This window comes from Dermacentor variabilis, chromosome 7 (assembly GCF_050947875.1).
Source record: "Dermacentor variabilis isolate Ectoservices chromosome 7, ASM5094787v1, whole genome shotgun sequence".
In the NCBI taxonomy this organism is placed as follows: Eukaryota; Metazoa; Arthropoda; class Arachnida; order Ixodida; family Ixodidae; genus Dermacentor; species Dermacentor variabilis.
In genome coordinates this window covers 57,717,690-57,743,507 of record NC_134574.1, presented here as the reverse complement: position 1 = coordinate 57,743,507, position 25,818 = coordinate 57,717,690, and the positions used below count along the sequence as shown (strand labels likewise).

Genomic DNA, 25,818 nt, shown 5'->3' with positions numbered 1-25,818 from the left:
CGGCATCACCGCAAAGCGACGTCCATGAACCGTATTCTTAAAAAAATGACCGACAATGGGAATACAGGGCCTTCCTTTGCATTGTCGTCCGGCTAAGTGCCGCGCTTCAAACCACCACCTACCGAGCGCGTGTCACCAGTTTTACACAAGTCCTGATACCAGCTCCGGCAACGCAATTTGGCGCCGCCAAGCACAGACCGATGCCAACACGATTCGTGCTACTAAGAGCCTTCGAGGGAAACTTTTCAGGGTTAGTGAGGAATGACGCTTCGCAGTTGAGGAAAAATTTTATATTTGATCTGCTAGCCTCCTCGGTAGCTTAGATATGAGAGCGACTGCCCCTTTAAGGATTAGGTCACAGTTTGCAAACTTGCCGGAGGACGAAGTTTTGTGCAATGAAGAAGCCTTGGTTCTGAGGAACTGGTTTCTTTTGTAGCATTGCGCTACATTTTCGTGAATGCCAAGTTATGTTGTTTATAAACTTTCTCTAAACTTAAGCACTTCCGAAGAAATTATTTGACTTTGACTTTGGCTTTATTGAAATTTACACAATGTAGAGTTGTCCTGGTGAAGAGGGCTAAAGGTGACACGCGTGGTCACCTGACTAGGCCGTAGACACCCTGAATTCACGCAGACACAATTTCGACATGGTAAGTTACGAAGTACATTTTTTTACAGGAAGAATATAACAATTCACATACAGCAATATACATACACTGTACATTCAAATCAATCTAATTAAGAATGTATAATAACTACAAACATGTTCACTTGACCAAAAAAAACAAAGCAAGGAATCCTAACTGGATCTCCTCTACGACAATAAAAAGAATGTTCATATGACAAATATGTTCACTTGACAAAAAAAATGTCTAACAGGTTTATGCATGATTTAAGAACAATCACTTTGCCTGGTTTCGGAGAGCAGGCAAAGAGGAACAGTTTTCCGTCAAGTCAATCAGCAGGATATAGGTTTAACAGATTAGGATTTGTCAATTTAACAGTTGTGTCCCGTAATTTGTCCTGCATTTAAACTTGATGCAGGACAAATTACTTTAAACTTGATTCTCCTAAACTCGTAATGGGATTCATGTTTGGTATACCTCAAAGAGAATAGTTGTGGATCAATTTTGAAATCTGTATATGCAAGCTCTGATAATCGCAGTTCATATAGTGATTCAATGTCCAAGATGTGATTCTGCGAAAAATATAGAGATGTTGAATCACGTTGTCGTAGATTTTCAATAAAACGCACACTTTTTTCTGTAATCGATGGAGGCGTTCCATGTTAGACCTAGTAGTGGTGCCCCAAACAAGCAGACAATAATGCAGTCGCGAATGAACAGTATTAAAATACAGTTGACGTCGTGTATAACAAGGCAACAATAAGCGAATCCTACTAAGCATACCAATACATTGTGCAATATTGCGCTTAATAAAGTAAATATGGACAGACCAACGAAGGTTTTCGTGAAACTGAGCACCTAAAGATTTAATTTGTGTTACCTTCTTTAGCGGTCGCGACTTGAATGCCGGGTCATTATTAATATAAACAGGTCTCTTAACAGGGATAAAAACAATGTACATAGTTTTGCCAAAATTTGTAACAAGCCAGTCAGGTAGATACTTGAACCATAAGTTTACACGCTCAATTAAGGAACCTAAATTGTCAACAGAAAAGAAATACACTTGTGTCGTCAGCGTAAATGATAATAGAAGGAGTTTATGGTATAGATACCATGTCGTTGATGTATAAAAGAAACAGAGTAGGTCCTAGGATTGACCCCTGAGGAACCACAAATTTTATTATCTCAGAATTAGACGTGACATTATTAATAACAACTTACTGAGAACGACCGGAACGGTAGTTCTGCAATAATTTAAGTGAAGTGCCTCGTATTCCATTATACAGTAGTTTGCTAAGAAGTATATAATGTTTAATAGAATCAAACGCTTTACTGAAGTCTAGAAAAACACCTAATGTGTACAATTGATTTTCTATGTTGTTAAGAAGTTTATCCTTAATACTGAACAAGGCAGATTCAGCTGATTTCTTCCTCTGAAATCCGTACTGGCTTAGAGAGATTAAATTGTGTTTGTCAAGACAGGCAGCAATCCGTGTATTAGTCACTTTTTCTACTATTTTGGAAAAAAACGGTAGAAGTGATATAGGTCTATAATGACTAATTATATTTGCAGCGCCGCCTTTAAACAAAACAGCAACTCTTGCCATCTTCATTTTTTCGGGGAATATACCTGTTGTAAAGATTAGATTTGTTATATGACAAAGTAGATTAACTATTAGGTAAGAAATTGCTTTAATTGGTGATACCTTAATGCCATTAAAACCGCAAGAACAGTTAATTTTGGAACCTAATATAATATCATAAATCTCTGCTGGAGTAGCTGGATATAAGGAAAGGCTGTGCTGAAGATTATATTCCATGTATTTTCCAATATTACTGGGCTTTCCAGCAGGAGAATCTCCAAATGGCAAAACATGTCGGTTCAACTCATTGGCAAGAGCTTTACCACTCAGAACCGTTCCTGCAATGGTGATTTGTGTAGGTATATAACTTTCTGATTTCTGTAAAATATCTTTGACTGTATGCCACGTTTTTTGAGGTTCAAAGGATATATCTGAAAATTTATGAGTGTAGTGTTGAATTCTAGATTTCTTTATATCTGCACCTAATTGATTTCTAAGTTTTTTATACTCTTTCGGAACTGTCAAGTCTTTAGATTTTATAAACTTAGAGAAAAGCCTATTTCGTGCCTTGATTCGCCTGAGCAGGTCACGTGTAATCCAAGGCTTCCTTCCTTTTCTGCACTTTGCCATTGTTACAACTGGGAAAGCGCATTCATACAGCAGTATTATCGTGTGCAAGAATTTATCGTATAAAATATTAGGATCTTCATAACTCTGCAATTGGCTCCCGTCGACAGAGAAGACGATCTGACGAAAATATTCAATTTTGCTTTGGTTTATAACGCGGTAACTATTTGGTGGGTAAGTATGTTCGAATATTTGCTTAGTTGACCTTTCCATAAAGCAGAAGGTTGACAGGTGATCACTGATGTCACTCAGGAGTACTCCTGCCGTGGTACCACGAATATCACTGTTTGTTAGGCAGAGATCAATAAGTGTTTCGCTGGAGCCTGTGATATGAGCAGGCGTTGTGATTATATTGGAAAAGCCATCAGCCAACATCATATCAACCAATTCATTGACAGAATTTGACTGTTCTAGTAGGGTAATATTAAAAGCACCCATTATTACCACAAAGCTACTTTGTAAGGAGAGGTCGCACAATAATGTTTCTAAAAAGTTGAACTCTTGAAGAGACGCAGAAGTTGGCCGATAAATTACGCCAAAGATGAATGCATTTGTCTGAATAAAAAGTGATTGATAGGAAGGGCTCAAAACTGTGCACTGTGGAATAATTCCGTACGAAAAACTGTTTTACTGTACAAAGCTACACCACCCCCTTTTTTGGTTTTCCTAAACAGCGCTTCACACCTATAACCAGGAAAGCGAACAACATCATTCGATTCAGTATACCAGGTTTCAGTGAAAGCCAGCGCATCAAATTCGTGGTTCAATGACGATAAAAAAGTATAAATTTTTCTTCTTTGTTTCACTGACACTGAACATTTGCAATGTTCAGTGTCTGAGTGCTTCAAGATTTTTCTGAACTCCTACTTGCTCGTTGACCTGCTAGTCCTGGTAAGGTGCTGATCTAGGGCTCGAATCCAGGACACGGACAAATTTTTTCTCAACTGCGATGCTTTCCTTCGGAGAAACCCACAGTGGTTTTCAGTGCAGCTTCGGGCTACATTTTTGTTCATGACAATCTCTCTACTAGGTTGAGGACACATCAGCCTAGTAGGACCCAGCTAGCGATATTCACTGTTATGGCTGCCAAAATCGCACGCGCTCGTCCCTCTAAGAAAAATGCGTTCCCGCTGCCACACGCATGCACGCATGCACATGCACACAAATAAGAATTTCTATATTTTGAAGAATCTCTAGCACATTTACTTTTGAAGGAAAATGTTTGCGGCACTGCCAAGATAGTATGTGCCAGATATTTGTTTAGAAACACTGAGAAACACAGCACATACAGGTATTTCTTTAATGTTTGAAACTATTGTGCATGTCTTTTTCTAAACATTTATTGTATGGTGTCGCCTGCATGGCTATAATTATTTTCCTATGCACATTGTCCAATAATTGACGTATTCATATGTTTGAAACTCTTACGCACACGTTTTTCTAAATGTTTATCGTATAGCGGATACATAATTGTTATCGTATGAAAATATAAGAAATGATGTGTTCAGTTCAGGAGGAAGCGTGAGTTTGTGAAAGTATCTCGGTCAAGTAGACCTGTTTGAGTCTGATTATGGCTATCGAGTCCGCATGAATAAAAAGCGGCAGAACAAAATTTCGGAGAAGCTGACTCCGAGCGAAGCTGGCTATGTATCATGAGTCGGACTCAGAGTCAGGTCGTCTGAGTATTGCGAGTCTCAGCGGGAGTAAAGTTGGCTTAATAAAATTCTTGTGAGCTTGAGCATCAGTGAGCGCAACTCAGTTGAATATTTGTTAGTCCGAGCTTGGAGTGAACCCGGATGAGCAGAATTTGGGGGAATTTCAGTTAGGGGAGCCCGGTCCCACAGAAGGTTCTTGAGTCTGAATTCAAGTAAATCTGGCTGAGTAAAATTACGGTGAGTCAGTGTCTGAGTGAGGCTTATGCTAGAATTACAATTTGTTAGTTTGATTGAGCTTCTATTAAATAGCTGACGTGCCACCGCTTTTCATTGCCACCATCAAAGATAAAAAACATATCATCCACAATTACACACCTATTATAACATAGATGGGTAATCGTAATAGCGTAGCCGTCTTCCTTCAAAGGGAGCACGTGCCAGGAAGTGTTCATTCATACCTCGGTTTTCAGTATTGAATGACAGAAGGGTGTATTGCAGGGTATGTGAGCGTTACGTGTAGGCCCTATATGACAGCTTACGAATGCATTTTAAACGACTTTTGATAACACGAAAAGATGTTCGAGGCGAAGGCGCACGAGATGTTGCTGTTTGCGGCTGGGAGATTCTACCATAATATTGCAAATACTACCTCGAATATGGGTTGGAAACGCCGGCGACGACAAGGTGGTGAGAATATGGTTATGGGTGAGCGTTGCTGAGTTCAACAAATTCTTCTGTCCATTTGTTCCTAATGACATTCTTATTACCTTCCCATATACCCTTAAGTAAAAAAGCACCGAATGTTGAATGCTCGCTGCGATGACTTCTGTCTTCTTGGCCTTTCCGGCAGCAAAGCAGATAATAACGCAGAACGACGAGAACGCTTATTTATTCGAAATAAATTGACCACACGGTGCGTCTGGGTCTTATGCGTCAAAAATATTAGTCCATCGACTGTGTATTACATTGATTTAGAGAGTCAGTGACTACCACGTGGTGGTTGCGAATCTTGTTCTTAGAATCGTGTTGTGTGAGCAGTGCTTTAGAATATGGAATTTTCAGGAGCACATAGCACTCGTAGTTTGTCATAGCAGCGGGATCATAGGTCGGTTGTTTTGATTCTAATATATATATATATTTTCCATGCGTGGTCATTAGGCTGTGAATCCTGTTTTCCTTATTCTACGTATAGTGCCGTGATCATTACATATTTTAGCGCCGCCGTGTTTTTTATTGCAGCGAAAGTTGTAACGGCAGTTTCATGAACCTGAGAGAATTCTGGCCACAGGTCGTCGGGATATACCGACAACGCTGTAAAGGCTCTCGACTCAGGTTCGACGACTTAGTGGGTATTAGATGATCATGTTTAGTTAATACTGTGCGATTAGTATTCATGCAGTCACTAGTCCTTCTTGTCCAATGTCGGATTCTAGGCAAATCCTGGTAATTCCACCTGGAACCCCGATGATGCGCTGTACATGAAGCCAATTTCCAGCTGTGACCGGAAGTTTGCCCAACAGTCGTCTTGCCTAGGAAGCCGTGCTTGCTAAGTCCGAGTGCTATCGGCGGCTTGCGAAAGTGTTGCGGTGCAACAGGCCTGGCTCTATAGCAAACGGCGATCTCAACCGGAAGGAGTGTATCTGAACGACATTGCTTGAGCGGGGGGGTCATGGTTCATGCAGCTACATCATTTAGTGCTATGCTACTCAGCTTTAAGCTAAACGTTTTTCCCGTTAGTGCCCCTTACGAATTGCGATCTTTCCCAGCCCCATGCTGTGAACATATAAGCAATAAAACGGACTTTTCCACCTTACCTGGTCTCTGGCTCAGTCGCATGATTGCTTCGCCACCTCTGCCTTGAAATAATCTTCCATAGATCTGCTGGCTTTTCCTGAAATATATATACATATCAGGATGACGCCCACTTTTCATTTTCTTGCACCCCAAAGAAAATTTCGTTAAGGACACAAAATATTTTTAAACAATCAGTCTTGTGTTTCACAAAATACGGCTTTTAGCTCGAAGACATTTTGAGCACTACCAGTAAAGATGAGCGTGGCTACTATATCTGCAATTAATGTACTCTTGCGGGCCCAACTGCAAAATACGGTATGTAGAATATGTTCGCTAAAAGAGACTTTCGCAGGTGATTGCGATAGTCCCTGATGTGAAATTTGAGCGCAGCGCTATACGTGTTTCCATTTCACGATATATTCGCCGGCGCTGACAATCTGTTTCCTGGGGCACATTGCAAACAGAGCTCAAGTGCTGCGCGATGGCCTAGCTAATCTGCAGATAGCGAGGGCAAGCGCATGCATAACGCGGGGCCGTAATTTACAGCCGTCGCCGCACACACATCCCAGACGACGCGCGCTACTCTGGCGCCAACTCGTTCTGCGTAGATGGCATCTCCAATGTAATCGATAATCTCAATCCGTCGTCCTCCAACGGTATCGAAGGTATTAACTCGGAACTGTTAAAAAATACTAAATAAATCTCAGCTGCATTTTTGTGTCTCTTATTTGCTCAGTCACTTTCAGCAGGCTGCATCCCTTATGACTGGAATGCAGGAAAGGTCATTCCTATCTACAACGGTGGCCGCAGGAATAATACACTAAATTATCGCCCCATCTCTTTAACGAGTGTTCCATGTAAAATAAGGGTGCACGTCATTTCCTCACTCATCACGGGCCATTTAGACGCCAGCCGTTTTTTTTCATCCTGCACAGCATGGATTTCCTAAGGGATCTTATTTCGAGACCCAACTAACTTTTCACCTTAACGACCTTCATGCGCATATTGACTGTAATCAACAAACTGTCGCTATCTTCCTCGACCTTGAAAAAGTTTTTGACAAGGTCTCTCATCGTCAGTTATTACATAAAATTTCTTTCTTGAATATAAACATGGCTGTATTAAAATGGCTCGAAATATTCCTTACTAACCGCGAGCAGTTCATTACTATCAACGACCAGTCCACCGTCCTCCTTCCCGTGTGTTCAGGTGTCCCTCAGGGGTCTCTTCTTGGTTCGCTTCTCTCTTTAATATACATCAATGAGTTGCCCCTTCATGTAACTTGAAAACTTCAGATGTTCGCTGATGACTGCGTGATTTATCACACCATTAAATATGACACTGATGGAGATACCTTGCAACAAAATCTCTGTCATGTGCAGTCTTTGTGTGCCTTTGGCTAACGACTCCTAATCCCAAAAAATGTAAACCTATGTAATTTACCCATAGCCGTAAACTCTTCTTGTTATCTTACACAATAGCCAACAATCCTAATGAAACAGTAAAATTAATAAACTACTTAGGCCTCTTAATTTCCTGTGATCTTAACTGGGGAACGCATATCAACAGCATAGCATCATCGGCGAACAAAACACTCCGCTTTATGAGGCGCCACTTGCGTTATGCGCTTGAGGACTTGTGGCGTACAAATCCCTTATCGGGCCCAAAGTCGAATAGGCGTCACCAATCTGGGACCCATATCAAAAATATCTTGTTAATGCACTTGAGTCCTTCCAAAATCGTGCAGCAAGATACATTCATTCACCTTATTCATATTGTCACGAAAATAACGAAGATGGGCTCGACGAAAGAGATCCGCCTTCTTTTAATGATGGCTGACACACACAAAAAAGACAGGGCACTACTGCGCCCTTCGTCGTCTTCCCTATGGTGATCGGTGCCTGTAATTGGCAGCTGAATTCTGGCGATCAGGACTTGTAGGGGGCAGTTTACTTCGTGTCATTAGCTCCCACGTGAAAAGCGACCGTCCCGGTCGCTTATCGGGGGGCGACAGAGGGCGCGGGGGTAAGTGTATGAGACGGACACGTCTTCGCGGGCGTAGTACGGTTTGACCCGCACGACGTGGACAATCTCGGCTCGTGGCCTTCATCGGCTCAAGCTCATAGTAGTACTCTGACGGTCTACCTCGTAGTTCACGTCGCTGAGTCACCTGACAATCTTGTGCGGGCCAAAGTATCTACGCAGTAATTTTTCCGACAGCCCCTGATGACGGATGGGTGTCCAGACCCAAACGCAGTCGCCGGGTTTGTACTTAATGCTCCTTCGGCCGCTGTTGTAATGGCGTGCGTCAATACTCTGCTGGAGGCGGATGTGGTTGCGAGCAAGCGGTCGAGCATCTTCAGCCTTCTGGACGATGGCGTTAGCATTGCTACTTCTTTTTTTGTTGTCGACTGGGAGCATGGCACCTAAAAATGTTGTTACGCGGCGCCCAGATACCAGTTTAAATGCTGTGAGACGGGTGGTTTCCTGAACAGCCGTATTCTATGCGAATATCACGTACGGTAAAATTCGGTCCAATAACTTGCGCTCTACGTCAACGTACATCGAGATCATATCTCGATGCGATAGGCCTATTGAGGCGCTTTGTAAGTCTGTTTGTTTGTGGGTGATAGGCCATAGTTTTCCGATATTTGGGGTGGGTCAGTGTGACTATCTCCTGTAATAAGTTAACAGTAAATAGAGTCCCTCAATCGGTTATGAAGACGGAAGGGGCCCCGGGACGTAATACAATGTCATGGACAAAAAACATGGCAACTTCTGCAGATGTTCCCTGGGGTATAGCTTTTGTTTCTGCGTACCGGGTTAGGTAGTCCGTTGCGACGACTATTCATTTCTTGCCTGCGGACGACATAGAGAATGAACCGAGAGGATCCATTAAAACCTGTTGAAACGGTCCTGGAGGAGGGTCCATGGGTTGCAGAAGACCAGCAGATTTCAAACGTGGAACCTTGCGCAGCTAACAATCGCGGCAAATGCTCACGTAACGCTGAACGGACGATAACAGCTGCGGCCAGTAATAGTTCTGGCGTATGCGTGCTAACGTTCTGGCGAAGCCTAAGTGTGCGCAAATGGGTCGTCATGACTCGCTTGCAACATTTCTTCGCGCAGTGAAAGTGTTGCGACGAGATGAACGTTCCTTGGTTGTTTATAAAGTTTTTTTGTAGGAAACGTTGTTGCGGAGGTAGTAAGACGTCAGCCCTCACGATATCGGTTGTAGGAAAACAACGTCGGCTCCCTGGAGGTTTAGGATGAGAGGAAGCAATGTACTGTCTGCACATTGGAGGCCAGCCATCTCGACAGTGCCTACTACCCCAAGAAACGGGAAGTCTGACTCTAAGTCACTTGGCTTCAAAGGTATAGGTGCATGTGAAAGGCAGTCGATGTCGCAGTGCTTCTGTTCGGATCGATATACCAGTGGGACGTCGTACTCCTGAAGAGGGAGGCTGCAATGAGCGAGGCGGCCTGAAGGGTCTCATTGACTTGCAAACCAGCACAGTGAGAGGTGATCACTTACTACTTAAAAATGTTGGCCGTACAGTTAGGGTCGGACCCTGCCGTTGGCCAAAATGACGGCGAGACACTCCTTTTCAGTCATGTAATAGTTGACCGGCGCCTTTGTCAGACTACGGCTCACGTAGGCTACTTTTTCGGCGCCCTCTTGCCAATGGACAATTACGGCACCAAGCCCCACGTTGCCGGCGTCTGTATGGATTTCTGTGTTAGTTTTGTCGTCGAAATGCGTGAGTATGGGAGCTGTGGGCAGTCACTTCCCCAGTTCTGTAAGTGCTGCTTGTTGCTCGTCCGTCCACTCGAAGGGTACAACTTGGCTCGTTAATTTCGTTAATGGTTGAGCGATCCTTGAAAATTCTTGGACAAAACGACGGTAGTAAGCGCAGAGAACTAAAAAGCAGGTGCGGAACACAGGCTGAATGGGAGGACTTTCAATTCATATAATCCATGAGGCGTCAGAAATGCTGTTTTTCACGGTCGCGCTCATCTACTGCCATCTGCCAGTACCCTGACTTCAGATCCAAAGGGGTGAAAAGTGGGCATGGTGTAGACGGACCAGAGCGTCATCGATCCGTCGCAGGGGATAAACGTCGCGTTTGGTGACATGGTTAACGTCGTTAGCCTAAACAGGAGCGTACAGTATTGTCCTTCTTTTTAAACAACATGAAGGGGGACACCCATGGACCTACGGACGGCTGAGTCATGTCGTCATTGATAATCTCTTGAAACTGGCGCTTTATCACCTCCCTTCCCGTAGGCGAAACGCGATACGGATGTTGAGCTACGGGGCGTGTGGACTCGTCTGTAGGAATACCATGTTTCGCAACGGACTTGTGCCGTACTTTAGACTCGGTAGAGAAGCAGGCAGAGAAGTCATTGACAAGGTCGAGTAGTTGCTGTTTCTGTGCTTCCGATGAACCGGAGTTAATCTGAATGCGATCACTCAGGTTGACCACTTCTGATGAATTAGCGAAGCACTTCCGAGCGAGGCAACATCCGGGAGGGCAGTAGTTTCATGGAGGAAAGCGACAGCTGTGCCTTGCGGTAAGTGCTTATTTTTGTTGCTGAAGATAGTTAGCAGGACTAATGAATGTCCGTTCTGATGATGGACGAGGCCCCGTTCAATGCGGGATGTTCCGCTCAAGCATTAATGGAATGTTTGCCTCGACGATGCCCTCATAGCCGTCGAATGCGTCGCACGTTAACAGGGTCAGTAGGCTGCTTCTTGGCGGTACCGCTGTGCTGTCATTGACGATGCGCAAGGCGTTTTCGGTGTGGTTTTTGTTGCCAGCATCGCTTGCTATGACTTTCGCCGTAGAGAACGTAACACTAAATTTTTCCAGGACGGTTATGGTTCCATTCGCCTGTAGAAAGTCGTTGTCGAATATCAAGTCCCTCGAGAAACCGGGCGAATAATGAAGACCCCTACATACGTAAATCCGCGAACTTTGACGCAAGCTCTCTGCTCATAACTGAGGGGTCAGCACCAGTGTCAATAAAGTGGTGGCTTTTTAGTCGTCCATGGTAAACAGTATATCCGACGGTACATCTTGTCGTTGATCACCGAAATGCGCCTGAACGTCGTTTCGTTGTCGTCATAGCAGTCGTGATGGAGGATATTCAATGCGCTCGGTGTCAGCGACCTCACCTCCGGAGGTCACTGGACTCAGTTTTTCGGGTTTGTAAAGCTAGGCGAACGACGCCTGCGAGCGTCTCGAGTAAAACACGGCACTGGGCGATCGGTATCGAGCGGGCGATGAAGAACGGGGCTCGTTCCTTCGCTGGTCGAATGAATTACCACGACGAGCGATGAATTTCTCTGTCTCCATAGGGCGCTGACCAGGTCGTGGAGAAGGATCACCTGGAGGGAACCCACGGAGACCGCCGAGCCGATAGGACAACATCCTGCAGACGTGGCCAGCCACTCCTTTATTAAAGCAAAGGGGCCTGAGGTCAGGATGCCACCAGGCGTCGCTTTTCCGTGGCCTCGACTTCTCGATGAACGGTGGACCGCGACGCCTGAATGCTACTTCCGTTTGTTCCGTGATGCGCATGACGTTTGAGGGGCCGTACAGCGATAGTCGTCTTACCGCGTCCGCATAAGTCATTCCGACTGGTTTCCGCCGTTGTCGTACCTCATAGCGTTCAGGAGCTTGAATGACTTGTCTTATCTCGCCACGCACTATCTCTGCCACAGAAATTCGTGTTGTCGGCGCGCCGGTTCCCTGAAGTTTCTGGAGCTCTTCTCGCACCACAGCCCTGATCCTGTCGCGCAGGTCCTCGAGGTGGTTTCCACAAGTCATGGTAGGGGGGCTGTCCAAAAGTACCATCACGTTGCGGTCGTAAGGTCTGGCACGCGTTCGAAGGGCCCTTTCCATTGCTGTCGCTTCAGCGAGGAAGTCCGCAAGTGTAGTGGGTGGATTTCAAATAAGCCCAGCAAAAATACCTTGCTTCGCACCTCGCATCTGAAATCGGACCTTGTCTTCAACCATTGAGGTGTTCGCACGTCTGATAAGCCAAGCCATGTCTTTAGTATACGTGGTGACGCTCTCGTTCGGGGCTTGGAATCTTGCCTGTACTGCCAACTCAGCTCTCTCTTTCTTGACTGTGTTGGAGTATCTGGCGTACAGCTGTCGTCGAAATTTGTCCCACGAAGACAACGCCGTTTCATCGTCAGGAAACCACGTATTCGCAGAGTTTTGGAGCGCGAAGTACACGTTGAGCTGCTTGGGGTCTTCGTACCATCCGTTGGATTCGGCGACCCGCTCGAAATGATTTAGCCAATCTTCTACGTCTTCTGTAGCATCTCCGTGGAATACAATTGGCGCCTGCGGCTGGGTGATGATGAACTACGTTGGCACAACAGCCGCAGCACAGAAGGCGGTGGAGTCGGGTTTATAGTTCTGATACGTCCGGGCAAAAGACCTTGCTCAGGTTGGAGCCCTTGCAGACAGCGGCTGGTACGTGCGTGCACAGGGGTAATCTTTCCCGGGCTACTCACAGGAGATGTGTCAGGTGTACACTGCGTCTCCAGAAATGGTAGCATGCACCCCACACCTCCACCAGTAATATTTCACGAAAATAACTAAGACAGTCTCGCCAAAACAGAGTAGCATTCTTTAAAGATGGCCGACGCCCAAAAAATACCAGGACACAACTGCGCCCTTCATTTTCTCTCTGGCAGTCGGTGCCTGTAGTGGCCAGCTGACCTCTGCCGAATGGCACTCGTAGTGGGAAGCTTACATCGCGGCAATATGAGGCAAGCATATCATCCTTAAAAGAGAAATCTGAGTTGCAGTCGCTCTCGCATCACCGTAACATAGCCGGCGTTGATCTTTTTCATAAGTTTTCCCAGAGTTCACTTAATCGTGTGCTATACATCATTCCACCTGCAAGAATATCACAATGCACTCGTCATCCGCTCCAAGTTGTGGAACGACCCTCACCCCCCATCCCCAAACTACCTTCTCTGCTTCATTTTTTTCTCGAACAGCAACTGATGGAAATGGCCCCGCCATCTTGTGCCTACAAATAATCACCATGTGTTCATTGCTTATGTTGCTTCAGGTTTGTCGAATTAATTACCCTATCTTGTACCATTCCCTCATCTACAGTGCGTTTTCGATTGTATGCAATGTATCTACCTCTTTTCAAATGTTCCGCTAGTTACTGAAGGGAATTGTCCATTGCCGATGTTTCTTCTCTTCGGCCAAAATAAATACTATTTTTTTCTTCTAATTCACATATGTTGCGAGTATGTATTTGTTTATATAGGGCACGTACCACTTCTCAAATGTCCCTTTTGTTATCACGTTGAACTGTCGTTGCATTATGTACGCCCTCTCCTTATGTAACACCCCCTGATAAAGGGCCTTTAAGGAAATAAACCGACCTGATCTGACTTGATTTCCGCTACTAGTTTAGAGTAATTTTCACTCATACTGAATTGTACACCCTTGAGTTTCGGACAGTTTTTCGAGATTTTATTGTTATCCGTGGAGTCCCCCACTTTCAGAATGACCGGATCGTTCTTGTCAGGCTTTTTCATACCCAAACTGCGCATTCACTAATTTGAGTTACACTTTTCATTAACTAATTTGCAAAGATTTCTTCATTCAATTTTCTGAATTCTCAGAATCTTTATTTCGCTATTCTATGTATGATGAGATTGTTCCGCCTAGAAGCGTTCACTAATTCCTCGATGTGTTTTGCAAGAGCAGGTAAATCATAGTCATGCTTACGAAAACTCAATTCTATCGTTTCAAGCCGCTTTGGAGTTTCACCTATCCCCTTAGTTTGTTTCTCAATAGTCTGTAGTCTAACTTTTGCCTAAGCAATACAGGTATCTGAAGATGTCTGCCTTGTTTTGTTTTCACTTAGCTTTGCTAATATTTCACTCTTATTGCTCAATGTTTTCTCGAGATTTAATTCAGTATCAGGCCCAAGGTTTTGCACGACGTGGCCCGACAATTTGAACAACATACGCACTACTAAATTGCAGTACTTCAAGCAACTGAGGACAATATGTGGAATGGACAGCACTACCAAGCAAATGCAATTGCTCCGCGTGCCATATTTTCCCTCAGCGACATATACAGACAGAGAAACTTAAGGCGACATAGTCACGATGATGCAGCCGTGTCCACTGAAGCTTGACGTGAAGGTTCTTGCTTTTATATAATCCTGGCAACTTACTAGTGGGGCTGCCTGGGACGTCATCGCGTTCCAAGTGAGTGCCGGTCGACCAGATTCACGTGGCACATCATTTTTGTCACTGCCTTCAATTTATCTTCGCTGGGATGGCTATCCCTCGAAGATAGTTGTGCACTGTCGAGCCTGGCAAAATATTTCCGTCTTCCAGAGATGACAAGGACCACTACTCGATCCGTGAAAATCCATTCTGCCAAAACCTGTACAAACAGATGAACGTCAGACGACATAGTCACAGCGATGCTGCCGTGTCCACTGAAGCTTGAAGTGAAGGTTCTTTTATATGTTCCGGTCAACTTTCCAACGAAGGTAGTTGCGCACTCCCCAGCTTGACGCAATCGTTCCATGTTCCAGACAGGGCAAGGGCAGCTGCTTGGTTCGTGGAAGTCTATTCTGAAAAAACCTGAAAAGAAGCCTGTAGAAAAAGATGAACGTAAGGCCGCATATTCACGGCGATGCTGCCGTGTCTACTGAAGCTAGAAGGGAAGGAGATGGCTGTCCCTCGAAGGTAGCTACCCTCGAAGGTAGCCTGGCACAATAGTTTCTTTTTCAAGAGATGGAAAGGGCTACTGCTCGGTCCGTGAGAATTAATTCTGCAAAGACCTGCACAAGCAAATTAACATAAAGTGACATAGTTATGGCGATGGTGCCGTGTCCACTGGTCCACCATATTAAACACCAATCGCACTGAAATACATGGTAAAAACATTATATTTGTTGCCAATAACACTGCCACATAAATGTACCCTAGCTGCATATGAGGTTGGGACTCTGCAAAGTCCGAGAAGCATGCTGAAATTTTTAATGGATTACCTGTACGCGCAATTTTGTTATTAGATTCTTGCCGTCTAGGCAGTGTTTGCGGGCTGAGATGAAGAACCAACTATTACTGATTAGGTAAAGCTTTTTTCATGCATTATGTGTGATGTGGTGGGAACTGGATTTCCCATAAGATGTTGCAATGTCGGTTATTAAGCTGTAGACCGATACAAAATAATATTGTCTGCTGATATACCCAACTTGCACTGTGGCCTGCACACTATGTAATTCTAGTTCAAATTCCAATACTCAATGTCAGAAAGGAAATATTCATTGGCTGTAGAAATTATCGCTATGGAAACAGTAGCTTTCAATTATGTTCTCATGTGAACTACTCTCATTTTACTTCTTGAAAATGAAAATTTTGTACCTCGCTGGTGCATTGCTTAAAGACATCATAAATTACTTACCACTTCCAGTCAACCTCGTAATGCTGGGCGAATAAATAAGATCGGTGTCCCTGGTAGCGTACTTCGTTATAGAGGCATGTGTGTTCGTGGCCCAGAGTTCGTCTGTTGTAACTCCGGTAACGGACCCAAACTTTCTCAAAAGTATGAAGAGCCTAAACAAGCGGAATTATTGCAGGAGCATCAATAATTTAAATGTACATTAGGCATTCAAAGCACAAGCCCTTTCTATGCAGCTTGCTAAAATTGAAAAATGGGTACACACCACTGCAGCAGGATTGCACTTGCAGAGAGAGTACTGGCCGTGAGCACAGTCTGCACGGGGAGCCAAACCACCGACCTTCTAAAGGCTGAACCACCCAGTTATTTTTCATCCTGCTTCATTTACTTTATTATCATTGCCGAAATGTTGAAAGTGGCCATTGGTAGAACCCAGAAACAAAAACTGCACCGATTGCAGACACCACAAATCAATCGTTCGTTTGCTTCCTTCAGCATAAATCTATACGTATTCAACGGAGATGTGCACTATCTTTTAGACACTAAACGTAAAGGCACGTTAATGTCCACAGAGCATTCCTGTGTTGCTGCTCAGGCGTACAGGTCAGGGCATGAGACATTGGCTTAAATATCGCAGGAAACACAGCCGGCAGATTCCGCGCACTTTGGAAATCAATGTCACTCGAAGCAGTGTGCGGGGAGGCTACCAAATTAAAGAAAGGACCATCAGAGCACCAAGACGCAGGCGGCTATTTCATGACGTCGTACATGACAGGAATATTATGACATATATGCCATTACCTATCATTTTTGTTCGTCATACACTTTTGTCATGCTATGCCGATTTTGGTACATAGCAGGTTAAGGAAACACCTTGAGAGCACCAAGATGTAGGCAGCTGTTTTATCACCTACATAATAAGAATAGCATAACAGTCGTGGAATGACCTATCATTTATGTTTGTCATACATTCTTGTCATACTATGCCAATTTTGGTACATACTAAATTAACAGAACAACCATGAGAGCACCAAGATGGAAGCTGCTAGATATGCGCTGTCAAAGTGGAAAATGTCCGCCTAGAAATGCTTTGCATTTAATTCTTCTCAGACTGTCTCATGTGTTTCCATATTATAATCGTAGAAAGGACAGTCAAAATTGACGCTTATGTGTATTGCAAGTCATGGAATGTTTTAAGACGTTCGCTTGTTTGGCTCGTTGTCAGTGCACTTCCACCAGTGAGGGAAGAATGAGAAGTCACGGTGGCCGAACTACATGGCCGAACACAACTACTGCGCCCGCAGATTTCTGGACATTGTCGTGCATTCCAAATTGAGGATGCATGCATGGTACGTGCGCGGAGAGATAGAAGGTCACCTTCCTTTTGTTGCGAAACCGACGAAGCAAAGTAGACGCACCATCAACGATACGCTCAACCATGTCGCGGCTAAACAGATCCATTACGGCCGTAGTCTCAAGAGACGCAAAATATCGTCGGTGCTCGCGACAGCGAGCGGATGCGCTAAACTCGGACCACAGATAACAACTAAACATTCTCCTTAATTATTATTAGTAACCATCCTTAGAATTTTCATTTTATGCAAGGGGACTGTAATCTAAAGCTATTCCATTGTGTTTCTATTATGTTTACTTTGTGCGTCACGAAACCACGAGAACTTCCTGCCGTAAAGGACGTGATTTTGGAGAACTAAACGTGCAGAAATCTGTCATAATGCGCCTATTTTGCCATTAGGCCTCAAATAACGGTCAAAGTTTTTGCAGGCTGCGCCCACATCGTCTATCTGTTACGAAACCTCACAAAACAGCGAAAACTTACCACGTCAGAGAGTACGCTTTAACGAGTCATTGATATGAAGAAGAAAACTGGGGCGGAGTTCACTAAGCGAACTTACCAAGAAACTTTGGCGCATGGAAAATGTTACGAGAAAAGTGTATTGACAATGCTAAAGCTGTTGCATCAGCAAGCTTGCGAAACCGACGGCTGCAAGAACGAGCGCCGTAATCAAAAAAGGTGGGTATGTAATGGTTGCACACGCGATATTAAGAGTAGGTCGATTGAGAAAACGTAAACAACTGTCGGAACTGCCACCGCAAGAATAAATTTCAACGATAAGGAGGTAGCAGTCTTACGAGCATAATTATATCTATTTGAACCACTCCAGCTGACACGGTAAATGGTAGGGCGCGCTGTTGGGGCTGACTCGCCAGAGGTCACTACTGATAGCAGAGGATGGCGTATGCTTATATCGGTGCGGCGTGCTCTGAGTTGTAATCTTAAAGTGCGAAGTGCATTGAGAAGTTTTAGTGCCTAACTGTATATACGCGTGCGCTGCTGCGCAAGGCATTAAAATAAATGCTGTGCTGCGAACCTCTGCTTACTGTCTCATAAGGTGTTAGTTTTTTAGGTGCGCAATAACCTAACTTGTCAAATTGGTCATGACGCTCTATTGGGTGATAGCATTTATAAGTGGTGTCCACCTGCGACAACCGTCAAGACTACCGTTGATGTATTTCAAGCACTTCTATTGTTTCTTTTTCTACTTTGAGCTTTCCCTCGCTCAAAGGGACACGGACAAATACTTTTCCCGACGCTTCTGAGACTATAATTCTGCGCGTCATATGATGCAACGAAATAAAACACCTATATATTTCCAAATATCAAAGCTGTTGCAGTTGCACAATATGCTGTCGTATTCTATGCTCTTAGCCTCAGTCGTCTATTATACAGCTCATAGCTTCAAGTCCGCACTAAGTCAAAGCGACGTAGTGTCTACACCCACAGTTTGGCTCATCCTGTTGCCTACGATGGGATTGAATGTATGCGTACAACGGACGGCAATCCAGTCTATGATATGAAGTAGGACTTCAATACGATGTCAGATAAAAAGAAATAAATGTCGAGTAAAATCCCATACCAACATTGATGTGAACATTAAGTATCTTGTATCTCGTGTATCACGGATCATGATGATGCAATAATGTATGATCATGTATCATTTATCTACGCTGGCAAGGCCTGTCATTGCCACGAGACCATTAACTTGAACCGATTGATTCTCAAACGAGCTATAATGTAAAACCGTTATGTGCTTTGTGTACGGTGCTGCGCATTATTCCGACGTGCACTTGAACATAGGTTCTTATGGGGCTCGAGAACTTATGGAAACATTGCCGCTGATTTCTGTGGTGTTGTCGACTGATTAGCATCGACTTCTGTGAGGCGCCACCTGGGCTATGACAGACAGTGTGGTTAGGGGCTGCAGGTCCTGATGCCACCAGCCCGTGAACTATTACCGGTCTCTGAAATTGAAATGTATGCGCCTTTGTACATTTAGTGTCTCTCGGAATACGGCCGCCTGAAGCGGCAATGGTGTGAGGCAAGATTTTGTTCTATCAGCTGAGAGGAAGCGAAGAAATGATGAGCGCTGATGTCACAATGCGGTAGGTAGCAAAACTTGCATGTGCGGGTCTTACGCAGCAAGGTTTTGTAGAATATTGTTACGTAGGAAGACGCAGGTGAAAAGCTATATACAAGTATATTTACAAGAAAATACGCCACGCTTGGCCAAGAGGCAACAGCCCGTGCTAGTCTCTAACCGTCGTCTTCTTCACACTGCTCGCCTCTTCGTGATCGCAAATAGTGTTTCGTAGCACTATCCCCGGCCTCGAAAGCGCCGTCCCGGGGCGACTAAAGGCCGGACTCGGAAGCAGTGTAGTAGGCCTTGAGCCTACTGACATACGCGACATCACTAGATGCCATAGGAGAGGACGATGTTGAACCCACAGGAGCAAATTCGTACGTCACAGGTGTCACCTGGCGCAGCATGCGGTAGGGCCCTGTGTATCGCGAAAGGAGCTTCTCCGAAAGTCCGACGTGACAACGACCGATGACGACGTGATGACGAGATGGCGACCACAGGAATAGCCTGAATAGCCGCGGGCTGCCCCGTTCTGAAAGAACTAAAAGCTGGCTGCCACCGATCGCTCCGGCACTGGCTACTCGCATCTGCCGGAAAGCGTGGGTTTATTTGCGTGCAATAAACCTTTCTGCGTGGCTTTCAAGCACTTTCGCCACGTTTACGACCTCGCTCTACCAACGCTTCTTTGCTGAGCATCCGTTTAGCGTCATTCTTAACCTTCCGCATCATGCCGCCGCGATTTTAGACCAGCCACATCAAGCGAAGTAAGGGGAAGCGCACCAATCGCAGACGCTGATCCCGCCCTCTTCATCCAGTTATCGATTTTCAATGCACTAGCTCGGCCCCATCGATTCCCTCTCCACTTGAGCCTGTTCCTCACCTCTTGTCAGTCAATTAGATAAGACAAGCCGCTCACTGTAGGTAATGCTATCAGTTCTTAAAGCAAAGTGAGCTCCTATAAACGAGGAGAGCGTTTGATTGGTCTGTTCAGACAACCCTGCGGGTCACCGCCCGAGGCTTGCGTCGGCGATTGCGCATGTTTGACGTCAGGAGACTGTAATGAAAACATATCGGAATAGTTTTACGTTATAGGGCCGTAGGTTACTGAGTATGTGGCAATTTGTGAAAACGTGCCGCGTTTGTGAACCTCTTTGACGCCCTATGCACTATTTGCCCTGAAATGCACTATTTTACCCTGAAGAAAAAGGTCCGTTAAATGGACACTATGCTGATCGGGATTTAGCCCACATCACAAGAGTTCTCAAGCCTTATACATTAGCAGCCTACGCGAGAAATGTAAAACATACGTATCGCTTTAAATGAAGGCCTTTAATGCTAATGCTCTAGTCACCTGCGCGGTAAATGCACTGGCTATGCGCCGCTCTTTAATGACCCGCTCGCTAACCTAGGTCGCTACGTACCTCCCATTGAGCGTGTGACAAGCGACGAAGGAACAATTGTCAGCGTTCGCAGCTACCGACGCTCTGCCCTTCTCCTTTCGGTGGCCACACGCGGTCTTTTCGACGGTGCCACTTGAAGGCGCAGCGAGTCCTGAAATAAGCGCCAGGGAGAAGCCCTGTGGCAGCATCACTGGTTTCCCATCGTTCGCACGCATCGGCGCGCCACATAATTCAAATGCCACCCCAGGATTCTTCGGTTCCTAGCGAAGTGCGCAAGAGGAGTACCCTTGCAACACAAGCCTCGTGTATAACTCATTTTGACAGAGCAATACGTTGTTTCGTTTTAATGATTCAATGCTGACACATTACCATTGAGAGTCATCTGCAGATGGGTTCTGTTGAATTTCTTTGCTAATAAAGGATGGTTTCTTCTCAACTTCTCTCACTTTAGAAGAGCTGGCTGTTGGCTGCTCGAGTCCTATGAATTAAGCAACTCGGGTCACAGGGTAATAGCTTGATCAGACACGTTGGGCCACTGCTTACCTGCAACTGGACATGTGCACTTAAATATGTGAGTATTTATGGGCGAGATCCAACAGTTGCCATATGCCGCTGCGCAACTGCCGATTACAGACACAGAAAAAGGGGTGAGAGCTGACGATGTCCGGAACAGAAAAGTGAATAATGCAGCTACATAGAAGTAGCGCAGCCGACTTAAAAAGTAACCGAGTGTTCAGAAAGTAAAGATTACAAAATGAGATCATTGCCTGCATTTAGTAAAGAGCATTGAGCTACATAGAGGAAAATAGTAACGAATTGACGCTTAAGAAACATCAAATCAAACTATGCTGAGAAGCGATTGCTACATATACGTTGGTTGCATCGATTCTTTTACTTTTGTAGTATGTGTTCTAGTAATCACCTCTGCAATGTAACGCATAAGGGCCATCGCTGATATATCTCACAAGTTGAAGCATCTTTGAAGGTTCCTATCTGTCGTGGAACATTTAGGTTGGAGAAAAGTACTGGTGAAGGACCGACATTTGAGCGATTTGGTACTGGTTGAACATCTTGAAGGGGCAGTGCAATATGATGACAGATTGGTAAACACACAGCGCCGTCCTGTGTGTTCCTGCCTTCTGTCTTCGTCATATTGCGCTGCCCCTTCGAGAAAGTACTGGTATAGACGCGAAGACTGGCGACTTCACCGCAAAAAGGTAGTGAATTCTGTTTAAGATGAGTGGCATAGTATGCCACTTCTTGTACACCGTTCAAGCGCTTAATACTTCTAAAAACACATGTGTTATGTCATGGCACTGTAGGCTTTTTTGTTCTGTCAGCAGGTGGACCACCTGCGCCAGTGGGACGTACAAGCCACATAGGAAATTTTTCAAACCTTGTTCAACAAAAAGTAGACAGAAGACCACTAATATCATTGTTGACAGGAGCTAGAGGAGGCTCATTCAGACATATAGATTTTGTGCGTCTAGCAATATTAGGCCGAAGGTGAGATGTCTGTTAGACGACGTCACTTGTAATACTGCCTAAACAGGCCTCACCAAAGATACGTCCACTGTTATGTGGGGCGCCAGGACGACTGAAATTTCACGGTGAAAAATTCGGCCTTCTAATGCCAGCCGAGTTAAGGCTCGGCTATATAGACAATGAAACCGGTCAAGTGCACATGAAAATTTATCAGATGCAACCAGCCTTTTGCAGAAGCGCATCATACCTTCTGTTGTTTCATTCGACATGCGGTTCGATCCGTGAAGACTGACCCTCGTATTCACAAACCCACCACGACTACACCCTCCACTCAAAACGCGCCTTGAGGGAGGGAAATCTCGAGCTTTTTACTCGCGAATATCAAGGTAGCCCCGCAGCTACATTGAATCGCTCATTGAGTGAAGTTAGCGGGTAAACATGGCTTCCTTATGATCTGTCGCTCATCTCGTCGGCTTTTTGCGGTGGACGCCAGTTGCATCCCTAATTTTTCTTGTAGTAGCGATGATGCACATTTTCGAAGGCGTCGTTTTATAGACCGGTGCAGTCGTCTGGAACACTTTGGCAACAAATTATTTTACTGCGTCGGTGGGGACAGATCGGTTGTCCTGTGAAGAAGACTGCCAGCTAGTGTAGTGACCTGTCGTCTCACTCCATGCATGAACCAGATGGTGACCTGCATGCGAGTATTCGGCGAGTGCTCCAAGCTACTATTCGTTGAAGCACGGCTTGATTATTAACTTCGGCTGACTTCAAACGTATGAAAACAAAACAACTACGAAGATTCTTGCCATTAGTCTCTGTATTGCGTGTCCCTCCGTCCACTCTTTACTGACTTCACTAATTCATGGACGGCGAAGCACACCACAGCAAGTCGAGCTTCCCTACAAACGAGCAGGTACGCTTACTTTAGTTTTGGTAGTATTACTTCATTTCATGAAGCTAATTTCGCTAGGGAAAAAGTGTGCTTTAATTTTGAATGAAAGGTGCGCATTTGGTGGAATTTAAAGTTACAAACAATTATTACGTGACCCTTCTTCAAAATGAGCCTAGGGTACGTGATAGAACTTTCAGGGTTGACGTTGTAGGCCGAAGCAGCATCTACTATTTGCGAAAGCGTTCATTCATCACCGGCGTTGGGGACCGACCGTTAGTGTAGGGCACGGACTCTCATCACGAGTGGCATTCGTGAGCAAAAGCGCTGAAGAGGAAGACACACTATATCGCTCAAACGCTTCTCTAAAAGCCTAATTAACTTGTTATGCCTATAAACATCCCAGCCCATTGAGGAAGCGACCAACCATTAAATGCCATTCAGAATGGTACTTGCATGTATACCCATGTGAATTGAATGTCTTATTTGAATTCAGAACCTAGAGTAAGAACACAACAGTCTGATTTTTGCATATCACATTTACTTATAGGGAATGCTTAGTAGTGCAGTAACAGCTCCTAATACAGATAGGTCTAGCAAGCAGCAGCAGATATATGGCACATATTTTATTGCAAACGTTCCACCTATTAGATGGTTCATTATGCAAGTTTTAGATCGCTGTATGTCGGTCTGGCTGCGCAAGCGCTAGAGATCGTGGATAATATTTCTTTTCAAATACAAATAAAACCAATCTAAGCTCATTATTGTAATACGTCAAGTTCTGGAAAACAAAAGTCTTGAACGAATGTATTTAGTATGGAAAGTAAGCTAAAGAAAACGAATACAGTACCTAAGCTAGTTTTCATGGGCCTCACCATTATTGTATGTTGATCACCAACCGCTTCTCATATACTGCGGCCAGGCTGCCAATGCAAGCACGCGGAGCAATTGCCTTTCTATGTGCGCTGTGTGGGCTGCGCTTGCAATGGTGCGCAAGTGAGAAGAGCTCCCGTTAATGTGTGTTGCTACACTACAATAGTTCTCGCACTATTCTGGCTAAGACGTCTACCTCGTTTTGACATTCTTTCAACTCAAACATAACCACTAAAAGAATTTTACTGCATATATTGGCCTGCATAGACACCTTGAAGCTGAGTTCATTATATTTTTCATCAAGGCTTCTTTTCTACAGTCATGTTTAAAAAATCAGTATGTACCCCTTCTGGACAAGCTTTGAAAAGATTGTCATATAAAACATTAACATTATGCCCGTTCTTTGTGCTTTGATAAGATTGCCAATACAGCGTGAAATCCGATCCTACAAGCAGTAGAACTAGTACTGTTGACAAATATATTCTCAAATAAAACATCCTCCGTGCTGTAGACAGCAGCTTATCGGATGTAGGCATCCAACGGCATTCAGTGGGGAATCCTTCAAGAATATATGCTGTTTCTGCTCTGGTTCTAGCGCCAGCTTAAGATGAGTTATGACAGCTAGAATAATGAATTTTTTCCATAGGATAAGGATGAAAGTTGGCATCCATGGGGCTTGCAGAAAGTAAGCAAGTGAAAGAAGAAAAAAAACCAGTCTAGCGCCGTATCTTACGGGTCCCACAATAGGCCAAATGGTGATGCAGACTGTCACAATGAGGATGCTGAAAAATACAATGTAGAGTACATTACTACCATTATATCAGTAGGGTAGCTTCAACATACCGCTAAATACTAAAGTGCTAACTACAAATGCTACAAATTTCGGCATCACAAATTTTTGGAAGTATAAAGCTCACATTGCAACGAAAACACATCATGAGCAATGGATGACTTCACACATCATAATCATGAACATATGCTCCTTAAGACCTGTGGAAGAGGAAAATAATACGAATTTGATTTTAATATCGCATAATTGTTTCATGCATGGGGTTCTAAATAACATGGTGTTCATTTCGGCGTATTATGAAGGTGGGGAGAAGTAACATCATTATTGGTACAGAGTTTCTGAAAATGAGCAGAGAATAATCACCCGGTAGGTTAGTCAAGTACTTCAGAAGCTGGGTTCTTTGGGGGAACCCTTCTGGTGCAACTCGAACAGCTAGGCACCATATCTATTGATGCTTTCAGGCCTGCCACAAGCCTCACTGTGTAGCACAGACGCATATTTTTTTTCATCAACTGGTCTTTCCAAGGCCCACATCCTGCACAGAACACCAAAAAATTTGCGTACACAGCACGTCCGCAAACTAACTAAATTCAGTGTGCCCAAGCCACCGAAATGAAAAGACATAGCCCCACTAAAAAAACGTGGCCATTGCGTGAACATAAAAGTCTATTATGGAACGTGCATCAAATGATACCACTTCGCACATTGAAAAAATAAGGCGAAAAAACAGTAATGCTGGCAGTGAGCTATTGACAGGTTAGTACTAATGCATTGTGTAGTGCATATGTAAAGTAAGGAAACACTGGAAATGGATGCACGGATGCTGGCTGAATAACACGTGCTACAATTTGAACAAAAAGAGTAACCACCACGGCTTCTAAGAGAAAGTACAGGACTCGAAAACGCTTTCTTCAATCTGCTAGAGCTACGCACTCAACCATATGCATTCAGCCGCATGTTTACTATAACTGCTTCTCCTCTACCGAGGGATTTCATAGGCGATCCCGGAATGACCGTTGGACACAGGCGCCGGTGGGTACCTTCCGCATTTCTGTTTTAAACAAGTGGAACCAAAAAGAGACTGTCGTGCCGAATCTCCCACCAAGCTCCTATTAGCCAAACAAAAAAGAAAGAAAACTGTTTCTCCCCCCCACCCAAGCTTATGCTGCCTCGAATAATATACTTC

At 44.5% G+C, this 25,818-nt stretch overlaps 1 protein-coding gene across 12 annotated transcripts in view; it reads right to left on the bottom strand.

Annotated features, from left to right (window-relative positions):
• The window catches only part of LOC142587461 (uncharacterized), a 44,080-nt gene that overhangs the window by 16,129 nt on the left and 2,133 nt on the right, over positions 1–25,818 (bottom strand). For 3 of the 12 annotated variants that reach the window (XR_012829538.1, XR_012829544.1, XM_075698502.1), the window contains 2 exons: positions 15,756–15,907; positions 6,306–6,382 (listed from right to left, as the gene is read on the bottom strand). Coding sequence is in view for 3 of the 12 variants with exons in the window: in XM_075698502.1 (XP_075554617.1) it covers positions 6,306–6,382; positions 15,756–15,907 (229 nt within the window). In the remaining 9 variants the exon portion in view is untranslated. Of the gene's footprint in view, positions 1–6,305; positions 6,383–15,755; positions 15,908–16,017; positions 16,068–20,613; positions 20,744–24,575; positions 24,625–24,995; positions 25,168–25,818 lie in introns of all 12 variants that reach the window. The other 9 variants (XR_012829536.1, XR_012829541.1, XR_012829540.1 and 6 more) reach the window with 5 other exon arrangements.